Genomic DNA, 17,568 nt, shown 5'->3' on the forward strand with positions numbered 1-17,568 from the left:
CTCACTACGTTGGCAGGTCTTCGGAAGTGCCACCGGTGTTACTAGATACTACCCAGGTTTGTCCCCATAGGGTTGCTTTCCGAATACGCGGGGTTATGATTACGTTCTGACCCATCTATACCACAAGCCAGGCAATAATTTAATACTCCATATAGATCCATTGCTGCTGAATATGTGTCTTTGGCAGCCTGAAGTAATCCTCTCATACTGTTTTGTGAAAGGATTAGTCAATCATTATAGAATATGTTTCTCCTTAATCTTTAATGCTCTAAAATCCTTGTTACTTCCCTTTAACCAGATTAGTTTACATAAATGACCCATATAGATCATTAGAATTAAAAAACTGTATTTTTGCTTTTTGGAAAGAAAGTGAATCTAATCCATTTGAATCAAGATTATTTTTTTTATATTTTAAATAAATCACAAATTTTTTTGGACACACTATAAGCTATGAAGGACTTTTCACACTTGCAATAGTCATTGTTTCTGGAAGATTAAAAAAACTGCACGTAAAGAGAAACCTGTGTTATCTTCTTTCACAGTGCTTACAATTTACATTGTTATATATATATATATATATATATATATATATATATATATATATATATATATATATATATATATATATATATCCATGATCAATTATCAACCATGACTGGATAATATACCTTTGGCAGAAGAAAAGAAAATATACTCGACACTTGGCCAGTATTTAAAAAATGGACCTAAAATAAAAAATAAAAAAAAAGACGTTGCATAGTGTGTCGCAAAGTTTCTTACAGTTGCCCATTTCCTTGGTAAATTAAATTCCTCTTTGCTCCAATTGATGCCATTTCTGTCACCATGTGACATTATTTTTATGATTTTTTTTTTTCAAACGCTGCAACTCTTGTTAACATAACATGCAGGATTTCTACAACTGTTACTGTAAATGTAAACAGCGCATGATGTGAGCCATGTGGTGTTCGGTTTCTGATTGGGTTTCTGTTGCTAAGCCATAGCATTCTAACATGGCATCATTTCACACTGTACATGTACTGTATGACAATTCAAAGTTAACCCCAGGTATAAAGCAGTGTTTCCTAACCCTGGGTAAAAAGTGAGCTCCAGCAGGGTATAAAAGCAGGGCTTAGAACAGCGAGTTCTACATCATCTCGTCTTTCTTTTTTCTCTGTCCCTCAGCTACCCCATGGAGAGCACCAAACAAGATTGACCTGTACGACGTGAGGAGACGGCCTTGGTGAGTGCCACTTGTCACACCCTCGGGTCGATGCCACCAGAAGAGAGATTAAACTAGCCAAATTTAATCCTATATCTCGTTGTTTCCAGTAAGAGGCAAGCAGGAGTGCAGCACTCAAAGTACAGACTTAATTCGTACCTTGTACGCTTGCTCACCCTTAACAGCCCTGCATGCAGCTTACAGTTCCTCTCAGTTTTGGGTCAGTAATGTTCAAACAGGTCAGGCCTGTCTCAATTTGTTTTTCCTGTCCGATCGACTCATGTAGACAAACTCTGTCACTTAAACAAAGAGTGAGATTGGAGAAGTGCACAAAATCAATATGATCAATATAACTGTTTACCTGCAGGCTGTTGTTCCAATAAAATTGAGCACAGAGTGTCAGAAAGCGTTAGTGAAGCACATGTCTTTGGGCTAAATAGCAAAGCAAGAAGTTTATAATCTGCTTACACTGGCAAAGCTAGCTGAACCATTAAGCTAGCTGTCGTAGGAAGAGGCCGCAGTCTCCTGAGACCGTGTCCCCCAGAGCGGGAGGGTGCTAGCAACTCGCTAACAAGGCTCCTGTGTGACAGGGTAATTAAGTTCTTGCTCGATGAGACTGTCCAGTGCGCATTCATACAGAACAAAAGGAATTCCCAAATACCTGTACAAAGCTGTTAGCACCAGCTGAGGACAGACAACAGACATTGCACCACTATTTAACTTGCTCTCCTGCCAAAGACTAACAGATAGAGCATTAGTATGTTTTTAACATGTGCATTCTCTTTGAGATCATACTGTATAAAGCATTTTAAAGTTTCACTAAAACTTGAACAATAAGCCCTGGGGTTCCAGAGGCAGGCTTCCCGCACGCTCATCTCCATGGCAGGGTTCGATCACCAGCTAGGGAACTAACCCAGGAAATGAGGAGTCAGCTTTCAGTGTTGGTGCCAAGCCTAGATAAAACGAGAGGGTTGAGTCAGGATGGGTATCCGGCGTAAAACCTGTGCCAAATCAAAAATGCGCACCAGACGATCCGCTGTGGAGACCCCAAAAAGGGAGCAGCCAAAAGAACAACTAATAGTATATTAAACAATATCACATGATCCCACATGAAAATGTATTTACTTGGCTAATTTTCTGTAGCAAACAATTTTATTATTATTTTATTCAATAATTCAGGCTATTACGGTTGTAGTACAATGTCACAGTCTCACACATTGTACAGCCATAATATTCAAACCAGTGACAGCTGAAGTGGATAACATCGACTCATTACATTGCCATCGATCATTATGATATATCAAGTGACCAATAAGTTCTCAAAGTTGTGTTGAAAGCAGGAGAAATAAAGGCGTGAGGATCTTGGTGACTTTGACAAGGGCCAGATTCTGATATCTAGACGACTGGGTCAGAGAATCTCCAGAACAGCAAGTCTATAGTGGTGTTCCCAGTTTGTATTGGTTAATATCAACCAAAAGTGATCTAAGAAGAGACAACCGGTGAACCGGCAACAGGGTCATGCATGCTTAAGGCTCAGTTATGGGCCTGTGGAGAGAAGACTTAATGTTACGGCTGATCATTGTATAGCACTCCAAAATTCAATATTCAAACTTTTGGACATCACCTTAACAAGGTATTTTTAATGGTTTGTTTTTAATGAATTATTAACTTGATCACAGTGCATCCACCAACACTGGAAATAGCTTATAATTAATAATTAATATAAATAACATTAGTAGTAGAATGTGCTAGTGATTTCTTGTAATAACTTTAGTTGTTTCTATTCCACAAATTATAAGTCAGAAGTATATTACCCATCAGTCCCTGCATGTCATGTCATTAAAATATAATTTTAAAATTCTAATTTCCGTTGTCTTTGGTAGCATTTATTGTCTTGCATATGTCACATTCGTTTCATGTTCTTGTGCATCTGTGGTTGCTTCGTTCGTGTTATTTTTAGTCCAGTTGTGCTGCTCTGAGTAAACCATTTCTGCACACTCGCAGCCGCCTCCACTGGCACCTCCTGACACCAGGTATTTACTGAGAAATGAACGCAGAAAGACACATGTTCTTGTTAATGCACTCTATGGGCTTTGGATTTCCTATAAGATTCATAGCTCCATATGAAAATAAAAACCCTTACGTGATTTGTTTTTTGTCTGTTTGTGTCCCTGATGTACACTCGATTCAATGTCCAGGCATGAAGATGATGATGAGGTGATGATACCAGTTCACTATACTTTGCCCCCATGTGTGTCCTTGTGTGTGATATGATGCTACTGTAGGTACAGTACCTGAACATGTGGCTAAGCTCGTGTTATCTCTCCAGAATAGCCCCTGGCCCTCTTCAGAACCCTTTTTTTTTACATTGTCGCTTAGCAACCCATACCCAGCTGTGCTGATTGACAGGGCCGTGGCAGGGTGCCAGTCAAGACGTGGCAGGTCAAGTTTGTGTGATTATGGGCCAGCACACTGTCTTTGTGTGTTACACTCTCCGCATGACTTCACCTGCCACATGGGTTCAAATGATGGTTAAATAAAAGCACGTGTATGTGAAGACAGGCTCAGGAGGAGTCTAAAAACGTGTGTAGACACTCAGCCATACGCAGTAGACTACAACACAAGTCCTGAGATGTTTCTATGTTTCATTTATATTGTCATCTCATCCTTATAAATGTGTATAAATGGAGCTAAATATAGGACCATATTGAAACAAACAATTCAAGAACTTTGATTACAGAACAGCATAAATTACAAAGTGTGTTACAAACAGCCAAAAGAATCGTAAACCTAAAGCAGCCCCCCTCTTTTAACATTTTGTGCAGTAACCATCAGATATTACAACTTGTTTCACGGACACTGATGATGTTACTGAGGAAGTGATCCTTCAGATAAATGTTATTTGCAGAAATATATTTAGACACATAGCGTTCATACTGTTCTGTATGGGAAAGTTGCCAACATTCAGTCTTTCACCTGGTTCTCAAGTCGAAAAAAAAGAAATTGCAATCTAGAAAGGAGCCAAACCTGGATCAAGATCCGTATTCGAAGATATAGGGTAAATATCAGTATATAGAGCTGAACAGGGGGGCACGGTGGCTTCTGGAAAATCTCTGGAAAATTGTCCGTAGTGTGTGTGATTGTGTGAGTGAATGAGAGTGTGTGTGTGTGTGCCCTGCGATGGGTTGTCACTCCATCCAGGGTGTATCCTGCCTTGATGCCCGATGACGCCTGAGATAGGCACAGGCTCCCCATGACCCGAGTAGTTCGGATAAGCGGTAGAAAATGAGTGAGAGTGAGTGAGAGCTGAACAGCTTTACATACACATGCATAATCCAAGGTGTCATGTCACGGAAAAGTTGAGAAAGTCGCCCTTATTCAGAGTGGACATTTTTTATGCAGCTAACTTTAGTGATTTTCTTTGAAGTCATTAAGATTCTGTAAATCACCTGCAGGTAGGTCACATCGCACAGATTTTTCTCGAGTGCATGCATCCGAAACCATTTTTTTCAATAGCGTCTGGACAACCGAACGCTTAAAATTAAAAAATGCAAAGAAGAAAAATTTAAAACAACATAAATTCAAGAGACAATTCAATAAAAAGTCTGAGCATCAAACATCCAAGTTTAGCACACTTTCTAATATATAGCTTCAAATTCAGGTTCGTTTAATAATATGGCTTCTAACCTCATTATTCAGAAGCTTACAAAATAGCACTTGATCCAGTACTTCTTGTTATCATGCACTGCCAGTTAATTGAGCACACAAATGAATGAAGCCATGCGGTACTAAATCAAGAAAATGATGTGTCATGAAATCACACAATGTGCACAAGATGTTGACTGTTTTATCCTGACATTATTTTCATTAGTCTGAGATGTCTGATGAGTAAAATAATGTCATTGATTTTGTTCATGAAACGTGCTGTCCTAAACATCGGGCACGCTAAACAAGCAAAGTGTCGTTATCCGCAATAAAGCAACGATAGCAGTGACTCCTACTGTGTGACTAAGACCGATACATTGTAGACTAAAAGGCACAAATCTGTTAATTAAACAATAGTAAAACTTTTATCCATATAATGTTGACCTCAAATACCATTCCATAGTCTCTAGAGTGAATTTAGAGCACAGAACTTACTTTTCAGCATGACATATGGTTACATCAAAGTGTCAGGCAGTGGCACTGGACTTAATACTGTTCCTCCCTCGAGCTGACAGTGCACAAGAAAAATGGGCTTTAGTGCAAGGCCGGGAAGGAAGAATTGGTTAAAATACCTCTCTGCTTTTATACTGACTGGAGCCTGCGCATGCTGGTGCAGTTCTTGCACTACTCTTGGAAAAGTGGTTCAGTCCGTAGTTACAGATGACGTCTGTAGTTACAGATGACGTCTTAATATGATGTGTGTCAGTTCTGTATTACGTCCTCACAGACACATAGTTTTCATGTGAGCAGAAATTTACCTTCTGAACAGTTCTAGGAATTGTGACACTATCCGGGTTAGGTTAATAACAAGGTTAACTAAAAGTATTCCAAACTTGTGTATATAACTTGCTGTAGGATAAATATACATATTTGAGTGTGTTTAAAAACGGATGATTCTCTGTTTAAGTGTTTGGTCTTCTCTGAAGTGGCTTTCAAACCTCAAACCTGAATTGGAGTTCTAATGTTAGGCTATACTTAGTTACGGCAGGAAGCGAGACAAGGCAGGTCTCTGAAGTCCAAAGCCATCTGTAATGTCAGTGCTGTAAGAAATGACACCACATGTGACTCATCTGTGCATATGATAAAATACAATTTAATGGATGGATGGATGGATGGAAGGATGGATGGATGGATGGATGGATGGATGGATGGATGGATGGATGGATAGATAGATAGATAGATAGATAGATAGATAGATAGATAGATAGATAGATAGATAGATAGATAGATAGATAGATAGATAGATAGATAGTGTATGGTTACGAAAGGTAATCTAATTGGGTTTTGTTTTTTGTTTTTTTTCTGACTCATTTGGCCGTATTGCACTTGTTTTGTTGGTGTATTCTTGATTTCTTTCTATTCTTTGGTTGAAAAGTTCGACAAATCCATGGCCTCGTTCACACCTGGCTTTAGCGTCCGTGTGAAATGACCTGCTTTAGCCCTTTCTACCTGGCATTATTAATGCTCGCACAGATCTCATTCATAGATTCCACAGTAGGACTGGTATCGCTCACTTTTATTACTTTTGTATGTACGTGTGAGCTGTTTCAGTTGATTGAATTGCATGGTCTGCCGTTTCTGCACAATTTTTACAGTCTTACAATGATCACGGATGTTTCGGCTAGGGCAAGGATGTAGTCCGAGATGCTTCGAAACACTTCACAAGGTCATATTCATCCTAAACCATTTCCAAATGTTTGATCGATCAGTCTCACAATTTGACCTCGTTCACACCTGTACGTAGCATTGTCCGCTTAGGATAGGATCACCCAGGACGAAGTGTGTATGCGTCTGAGACAAGGTCATCCGATAGATCTTAAAGTACTTAAATTTAGACAATGCAAAGAAGAAGAAAATGTAATACAATATAAAATCAAATCAACCGCAATTTAAACATTCAAAATAAACATACTGTGAATTCTGTACAGGAAGATGACAATCAAATTTTAGTATATTTCCAGTATATTGCTGCATGATCACATTGCAAATGCAGGTTAATTTAATAACATGCCTTCTAACCTACTTTATTATTTATTTATTTTTTTTATCATCATGCACAAGCAGTAAATTGAGCACACAAATGAATGTAGTCATGTGATACTAAATCGAGGTCATGAAATTGTAAAGCGTGCACGTCTGTTTTATCCGGCTATTAATTCATTAGTCTGAGATGTGGAATAAATAAAATAATGCCAGTGATTTTGTTCATTCAATACCTAACATTAACCATCCATGTAAACTAACCTACTCTTCTGTCTCAGTAAGTCTGTTAGGTTTCACCTCTAATATGTCAGTCAGCCTCGTGATTAAATGTCAGTTGAGGTCTGACTTCTTGTGTAGTTCACTCAGTCAGTAAAGTGCTGGTAGACTTTCTGTATTGCTGAATTTAATCCGATTCACTCTATGACGTCTTTCCCGAAGCCATAGCTACATGTATGCGTCATAGAAACTATCCAGGAAAACATGTGGGAACTGTGACATTTCCTTAAACATGTGGGAACTCTGGGTGGAGTCAAATTAGTTCTTAGTGATTTATGAGCTGGAGCACTCTTTTTGTCACATGCATTTCCTGTTTCTCTGTGTCTCCTGTGAGATGGAAGAGATGGAAACAAACCGATTAGCCGGCTATAACGCACCACCTTTCCCCCCTCTGATTTCACTCGTAACTCTAAGCTGGAAAATTAATGGGCCAGTCAAGAGGTTTAATTGTCTGCAGTTCTCTCACGTTAATTATTAACATGCCTCCATTATAACCTGTGTCGGCAATGGTTAGCGAGAGAGGGCGGAAGGGAAAGGTGAGAGAGAGAGTGAGCTGGGGGGGGGACAGACAGACAGAGAAAAAGAGACAGACAGCGAGAGAAAGAGAGAGAGAGGCAGACAGACAGATAAAGAGAGACAGACAGACAGACAGACGGAGAGAAAAGAGAAAAAGACAGAGAGAGAGAGAGAGGGAAAAAGAGAGAGAGATCGACAGACAGACGGCGAGATAAAGAGACAGACAGACAGACGGCGAGATAAAGAGAGACAGGCAGACAGACAGAGAAAGAGTCTCCTTTAAACAACTGAGGATTTAGCAGTGTATATATATATAGGGGGGGGGGGGCAGACAGAGAGAGGGAGAGAATTTGAAGGAGAAATATAGAGTCAGAGGCAATTTCTGCTAGCCAAGTGTTACAGAGATGCTATTTGAGCGGTTCAGCTCAGCAGAGCAGCCCGAAAGCAGATATTGATTTTCTGAGAAAAGTCAATCTGGCTCCTCAATAAATATTATGGCAGCTGCTCAAACCCACCCAGAGCCATGGCTTCAAAATGTCATAGCCAGAAACAAAATGGAGCCTGGGGCTCAGCTTATCTGTCCTTTAGCTCCGTGTCTTTCTCAGAAAGGTAAAGAAATGGAAGATATAACTTTCAGCAGGAAGCTGATAAAACTGCACTAAACCACTTCATGCTGCAATCTTACCTGCATCGTAGAGTTAATGTTCAAAACAATATGCTGTGTTTTTGATTTTAGAGCTGGACTAACTTTGTTTATATGCACAAATCGATTTTGAAAATACTGTTTATTTTGTACCCTAAACATCCCAATCCGATTCAAATATTAGCTGACGTGTACATTACAGATATTCCGTCGAAACCTCTGCACAAGCAGCGAGCAGCGAGCAGCTGTCATCGCATTCACACCACTGCACTGCACATCTGCGCACGGTCTTTTAAAACGTGATCGAGAAAATATCGTATCTAGTGTTTACATGGCAAATCTTTTACCTATTTACCAGATCAAACCGACACCACCCTTATCAGTCTGCTCGGAATTTCCTCCAGATCAATCGAGATGTTTACCTGACGGCTCTAAATCCCATTAATCTCTCAATATAAATAAGAGATTATTTGGTCACCTGTCAACATACTGAATGAAAAAAAGAAACGTGTGTATAAAATATTGTACAGATTATGTAATACAAATCTTGGAATGAATTTAACGGCAAGATATTTTACTGCTGCGTCTATCAGCTACCCAGAAGAGAAAAAAAAGGAAATGTTGAGTTTATAAACATATACCAGTATATATTTAATAAGCGTGCTTTAACAGCATCCTGTAGTTTTTTTTAAATATGTCAGTGTAAAATGTTTCAGCAGACACTAAAATGTTTCCATCAACATTTAGTATTTACCCAGAAAGCTATTTTTTTTAATTATTATTTTATTTTATTATTACTTATTTATTTATTTATTTATTTATTATTTTTTATCATTTTCATATTACTGAGAGATAAACAGAGACCTCAGTCTTAATCTACCAACATACATTGGGTTAAATAAAACTGAGGCATCATTTCTCTTCAATAGCTTCTCCTATTTTCATCGTAATTACATTTTTATCCAGCCGGTGAATGCAGACGAAAAGCAGAGTGTCATAAGGTAATAATAACCCCATCAGAGCGTCTATACCATCGTACAGATTTGTGAAAGCCATGCTGTATCTCTAACTCACACACGCTGTCCAAACATAGCTTATCTCTTATATATACTCGCACTCAAACACACACACACACATTCGGCAGGTGCGTGTGTCACCTGAGCACATTAGCATCAGTAATTGGCTCATTTCTTAACATACTCATTTTAACTAGAGAGAATAGAAATAGAGACATGAAGACGTTGAGATTCATAAATACTTGACAGGTCACAGAGCGTAAACACAATCTCCTGTGAGCATTCTGCTCCTTTCAGAGGTTACACACACATGTGTGTATATATATATATATCGAATGTATATATACCCATGATGACCATAAAATTGCCTTTTGAATTGCAACACCTTATTCCAGAGGCTGCCATGCAATAAAAAAAATGGTGCACATTGACATGTCAATCCCTGCTTTTACTTCTGCTCTGTATTCCTCTAAAATGTTTTTTTCATCATCCAAAAACTGCAGACCGTGATTATGTTTCAGTTTTCCAAGCCAGCCATCTAGCAAAAAATAAAAAAAGAAGGTCATTACCTATATATGTGGCTTGAATTTCCCAACCGATAACGTCTCTGTGGCTTTCCAATAAATAGTACATCAGTGTGAGCGTTGTATGTGATGTGGAATACATATGATCATGCACATATGAATATTAAATTTCCCTTGTTTTTATCGAGTCAAGGTCATTGTTAGTCTCATATTAAATGCTGTTAGTTTAAAGTCTACACTCTCACTGGACCATTGCTTGTTGCCGTGGGTTTTTTTTTTTCATTGTACACATTTATCTTTAATGTGTCTTGTGTGTACTGAAACTCGTTACATAGAATACATTGTGCTGATTAAATCTATTCAAGGTGCATTATGTTCCAGGTGGACGGTATATACTGTATTCTACATATTACAATACAGCTTCGTTTTTATTCATTCTCAAAATCATTGTTTACAGTATCTTGTATGTTGTTTTTTCCCTGTGAGTGCCGTCACATTCGATCCATCTCATCTCATCTCATCTCATCTCATCTCATCTCATCTCATGTCATCTCATGTCATGTGTTAGATTTACAAAACAGCAGATGTCCACGATACCAGCTAGCTATGTTAGAGAGTAAGCTACGCAGCGCAGCTTTCGCACTTTGGCTTCATTGTGTGTTTCTGGCCGAGTGCTGGAGCGCTGTGTGTGTGTGTGTGTGTGTGTGTGTGTGTGTGTGTGTGTGTGTGTGTGTGTGTGTGTGTGAGAGAGAGAGAGAGACAGAGAGAGAGAGCGCTCTGGGAGAACAGGGGACCAGGATTGTAGTGGCACCAGCCAGGCCCATCTGTGCATCACCTGATTCAGGCACTGGGGAGTCTGCGTAATGGCTGGGAAGGAATGGCGTCTCTGGGCCATGGTGGAGGGGTAATTAAAGAGTGCAAGCCATGCAGAAACAGCACATCTGGATGCAGCATGCTTGGGTGCAGGAAGTTCTGAGGTTGAGGACATCTCAGCTTAACTCTGTTAGTGGCATTGTGCTGATGATTTCGAATATAGAAACAGTAGCCTTAACTCCGAAAATGTATTCTCTTCAAATCTTAAGCGATGGCAATAGAAACGATGGTAAAATGTAAACATATTGTGTGGTTCAGTCTGGCAGGTTGAGGTAGAAAATCCCTGTTGAAGTGCGACTACGGCACTCATCTAAAAGCCAACGGTAAAAACATTGTTTTGGATTACTCCAAACTCACAGCACAGCTATAAATGTTTAAGTGAATGAATCACTTGAGTGAATCACGAATCATTCACAATTCTTTTAATATAACATTACCATCGCTTACTACATTTGCGTACCAAATGAATACAAATGTCCCTATAACCTCAGGCTCACTTTAAATAATGAACATTTCACGCTGTCCTTTTTTTCCCCCAACCATGAATTTTTAATGTTTTACGTTACATACTGTATAATACTGCAGTCATAACACCAAGGTGAATATTGCTGTTTATACAAGCAAATTATTTTGTTCGAGCCTGGATTACGCTGATTAGTGCACTGACAGCAGAATGTAGTGGTTTTCTTTAATCTCACGTCTATAATCTCACATCTATAATCTCACGTCTATCATCGTCCTAAAATCCGACGTTATAGAATTCAGTTTAGATTTTATTGAGATCATCTCGTACAGCGTGACAAGTGGTAATATTTAAAGACGACCGAAATCTCACAGCGTAAACTCGGCTTAATTCTGTGAAGACATAGTAATGGGATTATTTCAGGAAAATCACCTTTTTTACTCAGACTTTCAGACATGAGGATTTACCTTTATCCTTAACTAGCCAAACTTTCAATATGTGAGATGTTATTTATTTATTTATTTATTTATTTATTTATTTATTTATTTATTTATTTAGCTGTGAGTGAACATATTATTGCTGCTCAAAAATGTTCAGCCCAGTTTAATATGTACTCTGATTTTGTTTTAATACTCTGTTTGCAAAGGAAAACCCTACCTTCCGTTATGATAAATAATAACACTAAGATGCATCTTAATTGATATTGTTAATATCAGATTTCATAACCCATCATTTTACATTATACACGGCAATAAGTAAGCCTTCCTCTTACTCAGATTGTTAGCATAATGAAGGGGGAAAAAATCAGTGTCTGTGAAGGTTTTTTTTTTGTTTGTTTTTTTTTTGTGGCACGGACATAAAAGCCATATTCACAAGAGTGGATTGCTGGATCAGGTCCAGGAGGTGTATTGTAGCATTGTAGCCAACACTGCAGTTGCATTAGATCACGAGAACTGGCTATTAGCCATCACCATGCTCAAAATAAGCAGAAAAGCAAGGCCTAGAACAATGCGAAAGCTATTCAAAAGCCAGAACAGTGTTCAGTTGAAGGACATCAAAACGGGGGACGTCTACTTTAAATATCATATAGTCGGTACAAAGGAGGACAGGATGAGATACAGCAGAGCTGAAATAACTCAGGGATCCCAGCCCAGCATTTTAGATACCAGCCGGAAGAATCCATCATTTATCACGAAGGGAAAATTCCACCTCTTTTCTCCTCGATAACATCTGTAAAGAAAGAACGATGCAGGATATCCAGCATTCATTTCGCGTTAGAAGTGACGTCCGAACGTATTCTCTAAACAGTGTTCATAGTCACAAGCTGCACTTCTCTGACAGTGGTAGCAGGACCTCCAGCCACAGGTGGCTCAGGGTGCAGCTGAGAGTCTGCAGCACAGCGGGTGTTTGCACTTCTGCACGGCTAAGCGGAAGCACCACAGGGTGCACTTGTTCCATCTCATTTCATCACAGCCCACGACATTCACAGAGGTTTATCACCTCTCCACGAATCCCTGTTAAGTTTTCCCTGTCTCCCGTGTGTCCGCGTGTAATTAGTTTGATCCTACAGACGATTCGAACTGATCAGCGCTCATCTAAAGGAACATAAACGTTAAAGTGTAACGGCGTCTAACAGGGAAACGCAACCGTTCAAGGATTAACAGCGCACCGATCAGTCGTGAGTTTTCATATGGAAAAAGAGTCACTAGAGTGTAATTGCTTTTGAGCCGTTCTCAAATAACAACAGCTTTATAAGGAGGTAGGGTTTATAAGGAAATTGGGATAATTGTCTAGGATTATCAGCAGAATTAATGACATAGGGAAGTGATTATAATGCCGGGGTGGTGCGGATGTAGCGTTGTCTCGCTGCGGCTCTGACAAAACACAAACTGCCAGATGAAATTAGAGTCAAATGATGGTTTTTGGACTGCTGGCAAATTTATCAAATAGTTCTGATTATAAGACTATTATTATTCACATCTAAGATTATTCAGTCTAGAAGACACTTCTATTCATTTTTAAGCTTTTTTTCCCCCTCTTCTTTTGTTGCTTGTTTTTAGAATTAAACGTTCTGGATTTTTTTCAAGCGTGTCATACGTAAACTTGTAAATTTGTAATAATGTCTTATATTTGTTTAATTAGAATCTGATATTAAGAAATACTGAACAAATGGAACCATATAGTACCGTAGTATTTTTGCAGACGGTATCAGAGCCATATCAGAGCACATCGAGTGTGTAGATGCGTGTGTGTAGTATGCACAGGCACACCCCGCCACCCCCTCCGTCTCACACACACACACACACCATGGTGCGTCGAAATGAAAGATTTCGCTAATTAAACTGATAAAAGTTGAGCCAACACGCTTCATGGCTATGGTGTGCCGTTTTCTGAATGTCAATGCAGATCAGGAGAAACTCGTGGATGGCCTAACTTTGATGTTGCACTCGCTATTATCAAAAATAATTGAATTCCTTCATCCATCTCTTATTCCTCCCCCAAACTCTGAGCATATTCAAAACGAGGATCCTACAGTAATTCAACTGCGTGCCTTCTCCTCACCGCAGCGCTCCTCCTTCAAAGCCTTGAGCTCTCGAGTGATGCTACGAGCTAGTTTTGCCTCAGAGTTAAGGGTTCACAGTGCGGGTTTGGAGGCTTGGCTGAGCTTCACGTCAGGTCAGCAGGCTAATTATCATGGATGAGACCACAGGTAATTGAGAAAGCCTCTGGTATTCTATCATGGCAGTTCAGACGGCTCCCATGACGATCCGTTAACTCACAATACAGAAGCAGTACAATATTTGCCAGTTTTCCTCTGACGACAGCGATACCAAACACATAGCTCGCATCCATCAGGCTCTCAGCCCCGACGGTGTCATGCGTAATGTGTTTTTAATTGCTTACGGAAAAATCTGTGCATGTTTTTTCCTCCCTTTTTTGCCTTTTCTTCTATCCAAGTCTATATGTCACTGTATATCAGCTTTGGACAGACACAGTTTAGGTCCTTCTTGTTTTTTTCTCTACCGGTTCCGCATATCTCTCACTGTCTTCGTATCATCAGGAGACAAGGCCCTCTTCCTCCAGAGCACAACGTGCTAACGCCAGCACAAAACTGTCAGGAGATGGACATAAAGCCTAATAGCTTTGTCTGCGCTTTGACGAGAGCCAACCCCGTCCAGTCTTTTTTGATGTTGCTGTTGTTGTAAGCAGGGAAGATGCTGATTTGCTCTGGCGGCACCTTCGGTTAGCTAAAATAAACTGTTATCTGTTGATGAAGATGGTAGATGTAGTTCACTACTCAGCTGCTTCATGCCTTCATGGCAGGATTATGATTCATTTTTTTCTATCTGTACAAATAAATCGGGTCTCAGAAGACTCTTAGAAAGGCTGCATTGAAAACAGGAAGTGAGGCTGTGGTTCATGTTCAGTATATAATAGATCATTCTTTCCATCCTAAAGAGATAGAAAATGGATTTATTTATTTTTTTTCCTTTTGATATTGTAGCTCAATTAGTCTAAGTGTCTCAGGTGTTTTCTCTAAGCCAGTGAAAGAATGTAAAAAAAACAGTGGCATGTACATTTACAATTACATTTACATTTCTGGCATTTAGCAGACACCCTTATCAGAGTGACTTACATTTTATTTCAATTTATACAACTGAGCAACTGAGGGTTAAGGGCCTTGCTCAGGGGCCCAGCAGTAGCAGCTTGATGGCACCATGTATTATCATTTGGTCCATGCATATGTCATTAAAGTCGCAGATCGAAGTGGTTCTGCTGCACTGAGCACAGTTATCTGACCCGGTCCAGAGTTTCATGCCAAACAAGCTCCATATGGAGAGTCTTGTGTAAAGACAGTTATACTGTAGATACGGATTTATTGACCTAAAGATACACCATATTAAAGCCATATTACATTATGGCTTTAAGTACTAAAATGGAATAATAATTGCATATTTCCTGCTTTGAAATAAACATTGGCTACAAGGAATAATATCGAATGATATTTGTTCATTCATCTTCAGCAAGTGTTTTATCCTGGCCAGCATCGCAGTGGATTCGGAGTGAATTTCCTGTCCCGGGGACACCCTCGAATTGCGGTAGTCTGTTTAAAACTACTGACAATTTTAGCATAAGTGTTTTACCTGTTTTTCGGGAGGTGAGAGGAAAATCTGAGAGAAATCGGCTGGACACGGTGAAGACTAGTGAACGTCTACGCAGGCCGAACCCACTGTGCTTATGTACCACTGAATTCTAAATCTTTTTTCATTTAGTTTTTATTTTCATCTTTCAATATACTTATGTCCAGAAATACCCATTGCATACACGAGCCCCCTCATTGAGATAACTCGTATCCGTCTCATCGACTCGCTCACTTTTAGCAAGATCAAGATTAATCACAAGAGGAACACTTTAAGTAGACTTATTATACGATAAACTGCTACGTACAGTACCCACACCAGCTGGACTAAACAAATGCGCTCATGTCGCAAAGCAGCTTTACAGAAATATATATTTCTATTTATATCAAAATATTCAACAACCTACTCATGTAATTTAATGACTTTGCACGAATACAATGCACAATGTTTGTCAGCTGAGCGATGCTACTCCGATATGAAGTACTGATCTTTACCAGGTTGTTAAGATACACACACACACACACACACACACACACACACACACACACACACACACACACACAAAACAAATAAAACACCAGCAGCACCATGTAAAAGTGGTGTTTCACATCAATAATAACATGTCCTTGTTCTCTGACCTCTGCTGCATAGCCTAGTGTCGGAGTCTGAGGTGCAACAGCTTTGTTGGTTTAGAATGTATTACATTTACGGCCTGAAGGTAACAAGTATAGAAGTCGGTTAAATGGGTTTGTCGTATCTGAAAACCAATTTTTACTTTCATTTCTGTGTTAACAGGTACATTCAGGGCGCCTCTTCTCCTAAAGATATGGTCATCATTGTGGATGTGTAAGTATTCCCACCACACACACACACACACACACACACACAAGCATACACACTCACACTTCTCACTCTTGCACTTAGGGCAAAAACACACACACTGATACAGAAATGGCTGTGGTGCTCTAGTGCCACCTGTTGGATTTTTTTTTAAGCTATAAATAAATATCTTTTAGTTGATACTTCCAATGAAAAATTGGATTAACCTTGTAAAAGGTTTCTATTGCTGATAAATCTGCAGCGGTTATAGAATAGAAATAACGTGTATGGTGCACTGAGGAAAACAGTGGCATATACTGAAGGTATTTCAGGTGCTGAATGAATGATCAGTGCCCGGTTCTCTTCAGGGATCAGAGCAGCTTCACATTGAGCAGACAGACAAGTGACTTAAAGACAGAGTAAGAGTCTGGAGATGCCGGGGAACGATATGCTGCCTGCAACATCATCTGGTGGAGGGTTAGTGATTATGTGAGGAGGATTATTCTTGGAGGGTTGCACAGACTTTCACACTCTAGCCACCAGTGCCCTTACTGCTGTTAGGTACCAGGATGAAATCCTCACAGCTACTGTCAGACCTTGGTGCACTAAGCAGTTTCCGGATGACAAAGGCATTGTGCCATCGGCTGGCCCTCACTTTCCCCAGACCTGAATTCAATTGAGTATCCCTGCGGTGTTATGTATCAGAGCATCCGAATCTGCCAAGTAGCACCACATAGACTGTCCAGGAGCTCACTGATGCACTGATCCACGTCTGGGAAGAGATTCTGGGAGCAGGACACCATAAGATATCTCGTCAGGAGCATGCCCAGATGTTGCCAGGAGTATATACAGCATGTGTGAGGAATTTATCCAAGTTGGATCACCCTGTAACTTTATTTCTTTACATTTTGGTGTGATTCTTGAATCCAGCCTTCAGTGGGTTAATGATCTTGGGTTCCATTAACCATCGTCACATCATTTTGTTCTCAACAAATGACACAATGTATGTAAGGAAATATTTTTCATTCATCAAGATTCAGTGTGTGAGCTAAGTGTTCCTATCATTTTTTTTTTTTTTTTGGGATCAGTTTGAGGGATTGACATAGCCATTATTCCTAAGCCGGCTAAATGCAAAATTGAAGAATTTCCCGTTTCGCAGTGCTTAAAGCTACAGCTATCAGTCAATCAAGTGGCAGCAGCACAGTGCATAAAATCGTGTATATACAGGTCAGGATCTTCATTGAATGTTCACATCAATCATCAGAATGAGGAAAATGTGATCACTGTGACTTTAACTGTGGCATTGCTGTTAGTTCCAGTCAGGCTGATCTTTTTGTTTTTCGTCCAGTGAGCAGCAGTTTTGTAGGCAGAAACTTCTCTCTTGTTGAT

General features: G+C 39.6%; 1 protein-coding gene across 2 annotated transcripts in view; it reads left to right on the forward strand.

The window, feature by feature from the left end:
• Positions 1 to 17,568, forward strand: part of cacna2d2a (calcium channel, voltage-dependent, alpha 2/delta subunit 2a) — a 209,966-nt gene that overhangs the window by 153,749 nt on the left and 38,649 nt on the right. For both annotated transcript variants that reach the window (XM_027147165.2, XM_027147166.2), the window contains exons 7-9: positions 1 to 56; positions 1,183 to 1,240; positions 16,156 to 16,206. The exon at positions 1 to 56 is cut by the window's left edge and continues 76 nt beyond it. In XM_027147165.2, the coding sequence (XP_027002966.2) occupies positions 1 to 56; positions 1,183 to 1,240; positions 16,156 to 16,206 (165 nt within the window). The remainder of the gene's footprint in view (positions 57 to 1,182; positions 1,241 to 16,155; positions 16,207 to 17,568) is intronic.

The sequence above is a fragment of the Tachysurus fulvidraco genome, chromosome 5, assembly GCF_022655615.1.
Source record: "Tachysurus fulvidraco isolate hzauxx_2018 chromosome 5, HZAU_PFXX_2.0, whole genome shotgun sequence".
NCBI lineage: Eukaryota > Metazoa > Chordata > Actinopteri > Siluriformes > Bagridae > Tachysurus > Tachysurus fulvidraco.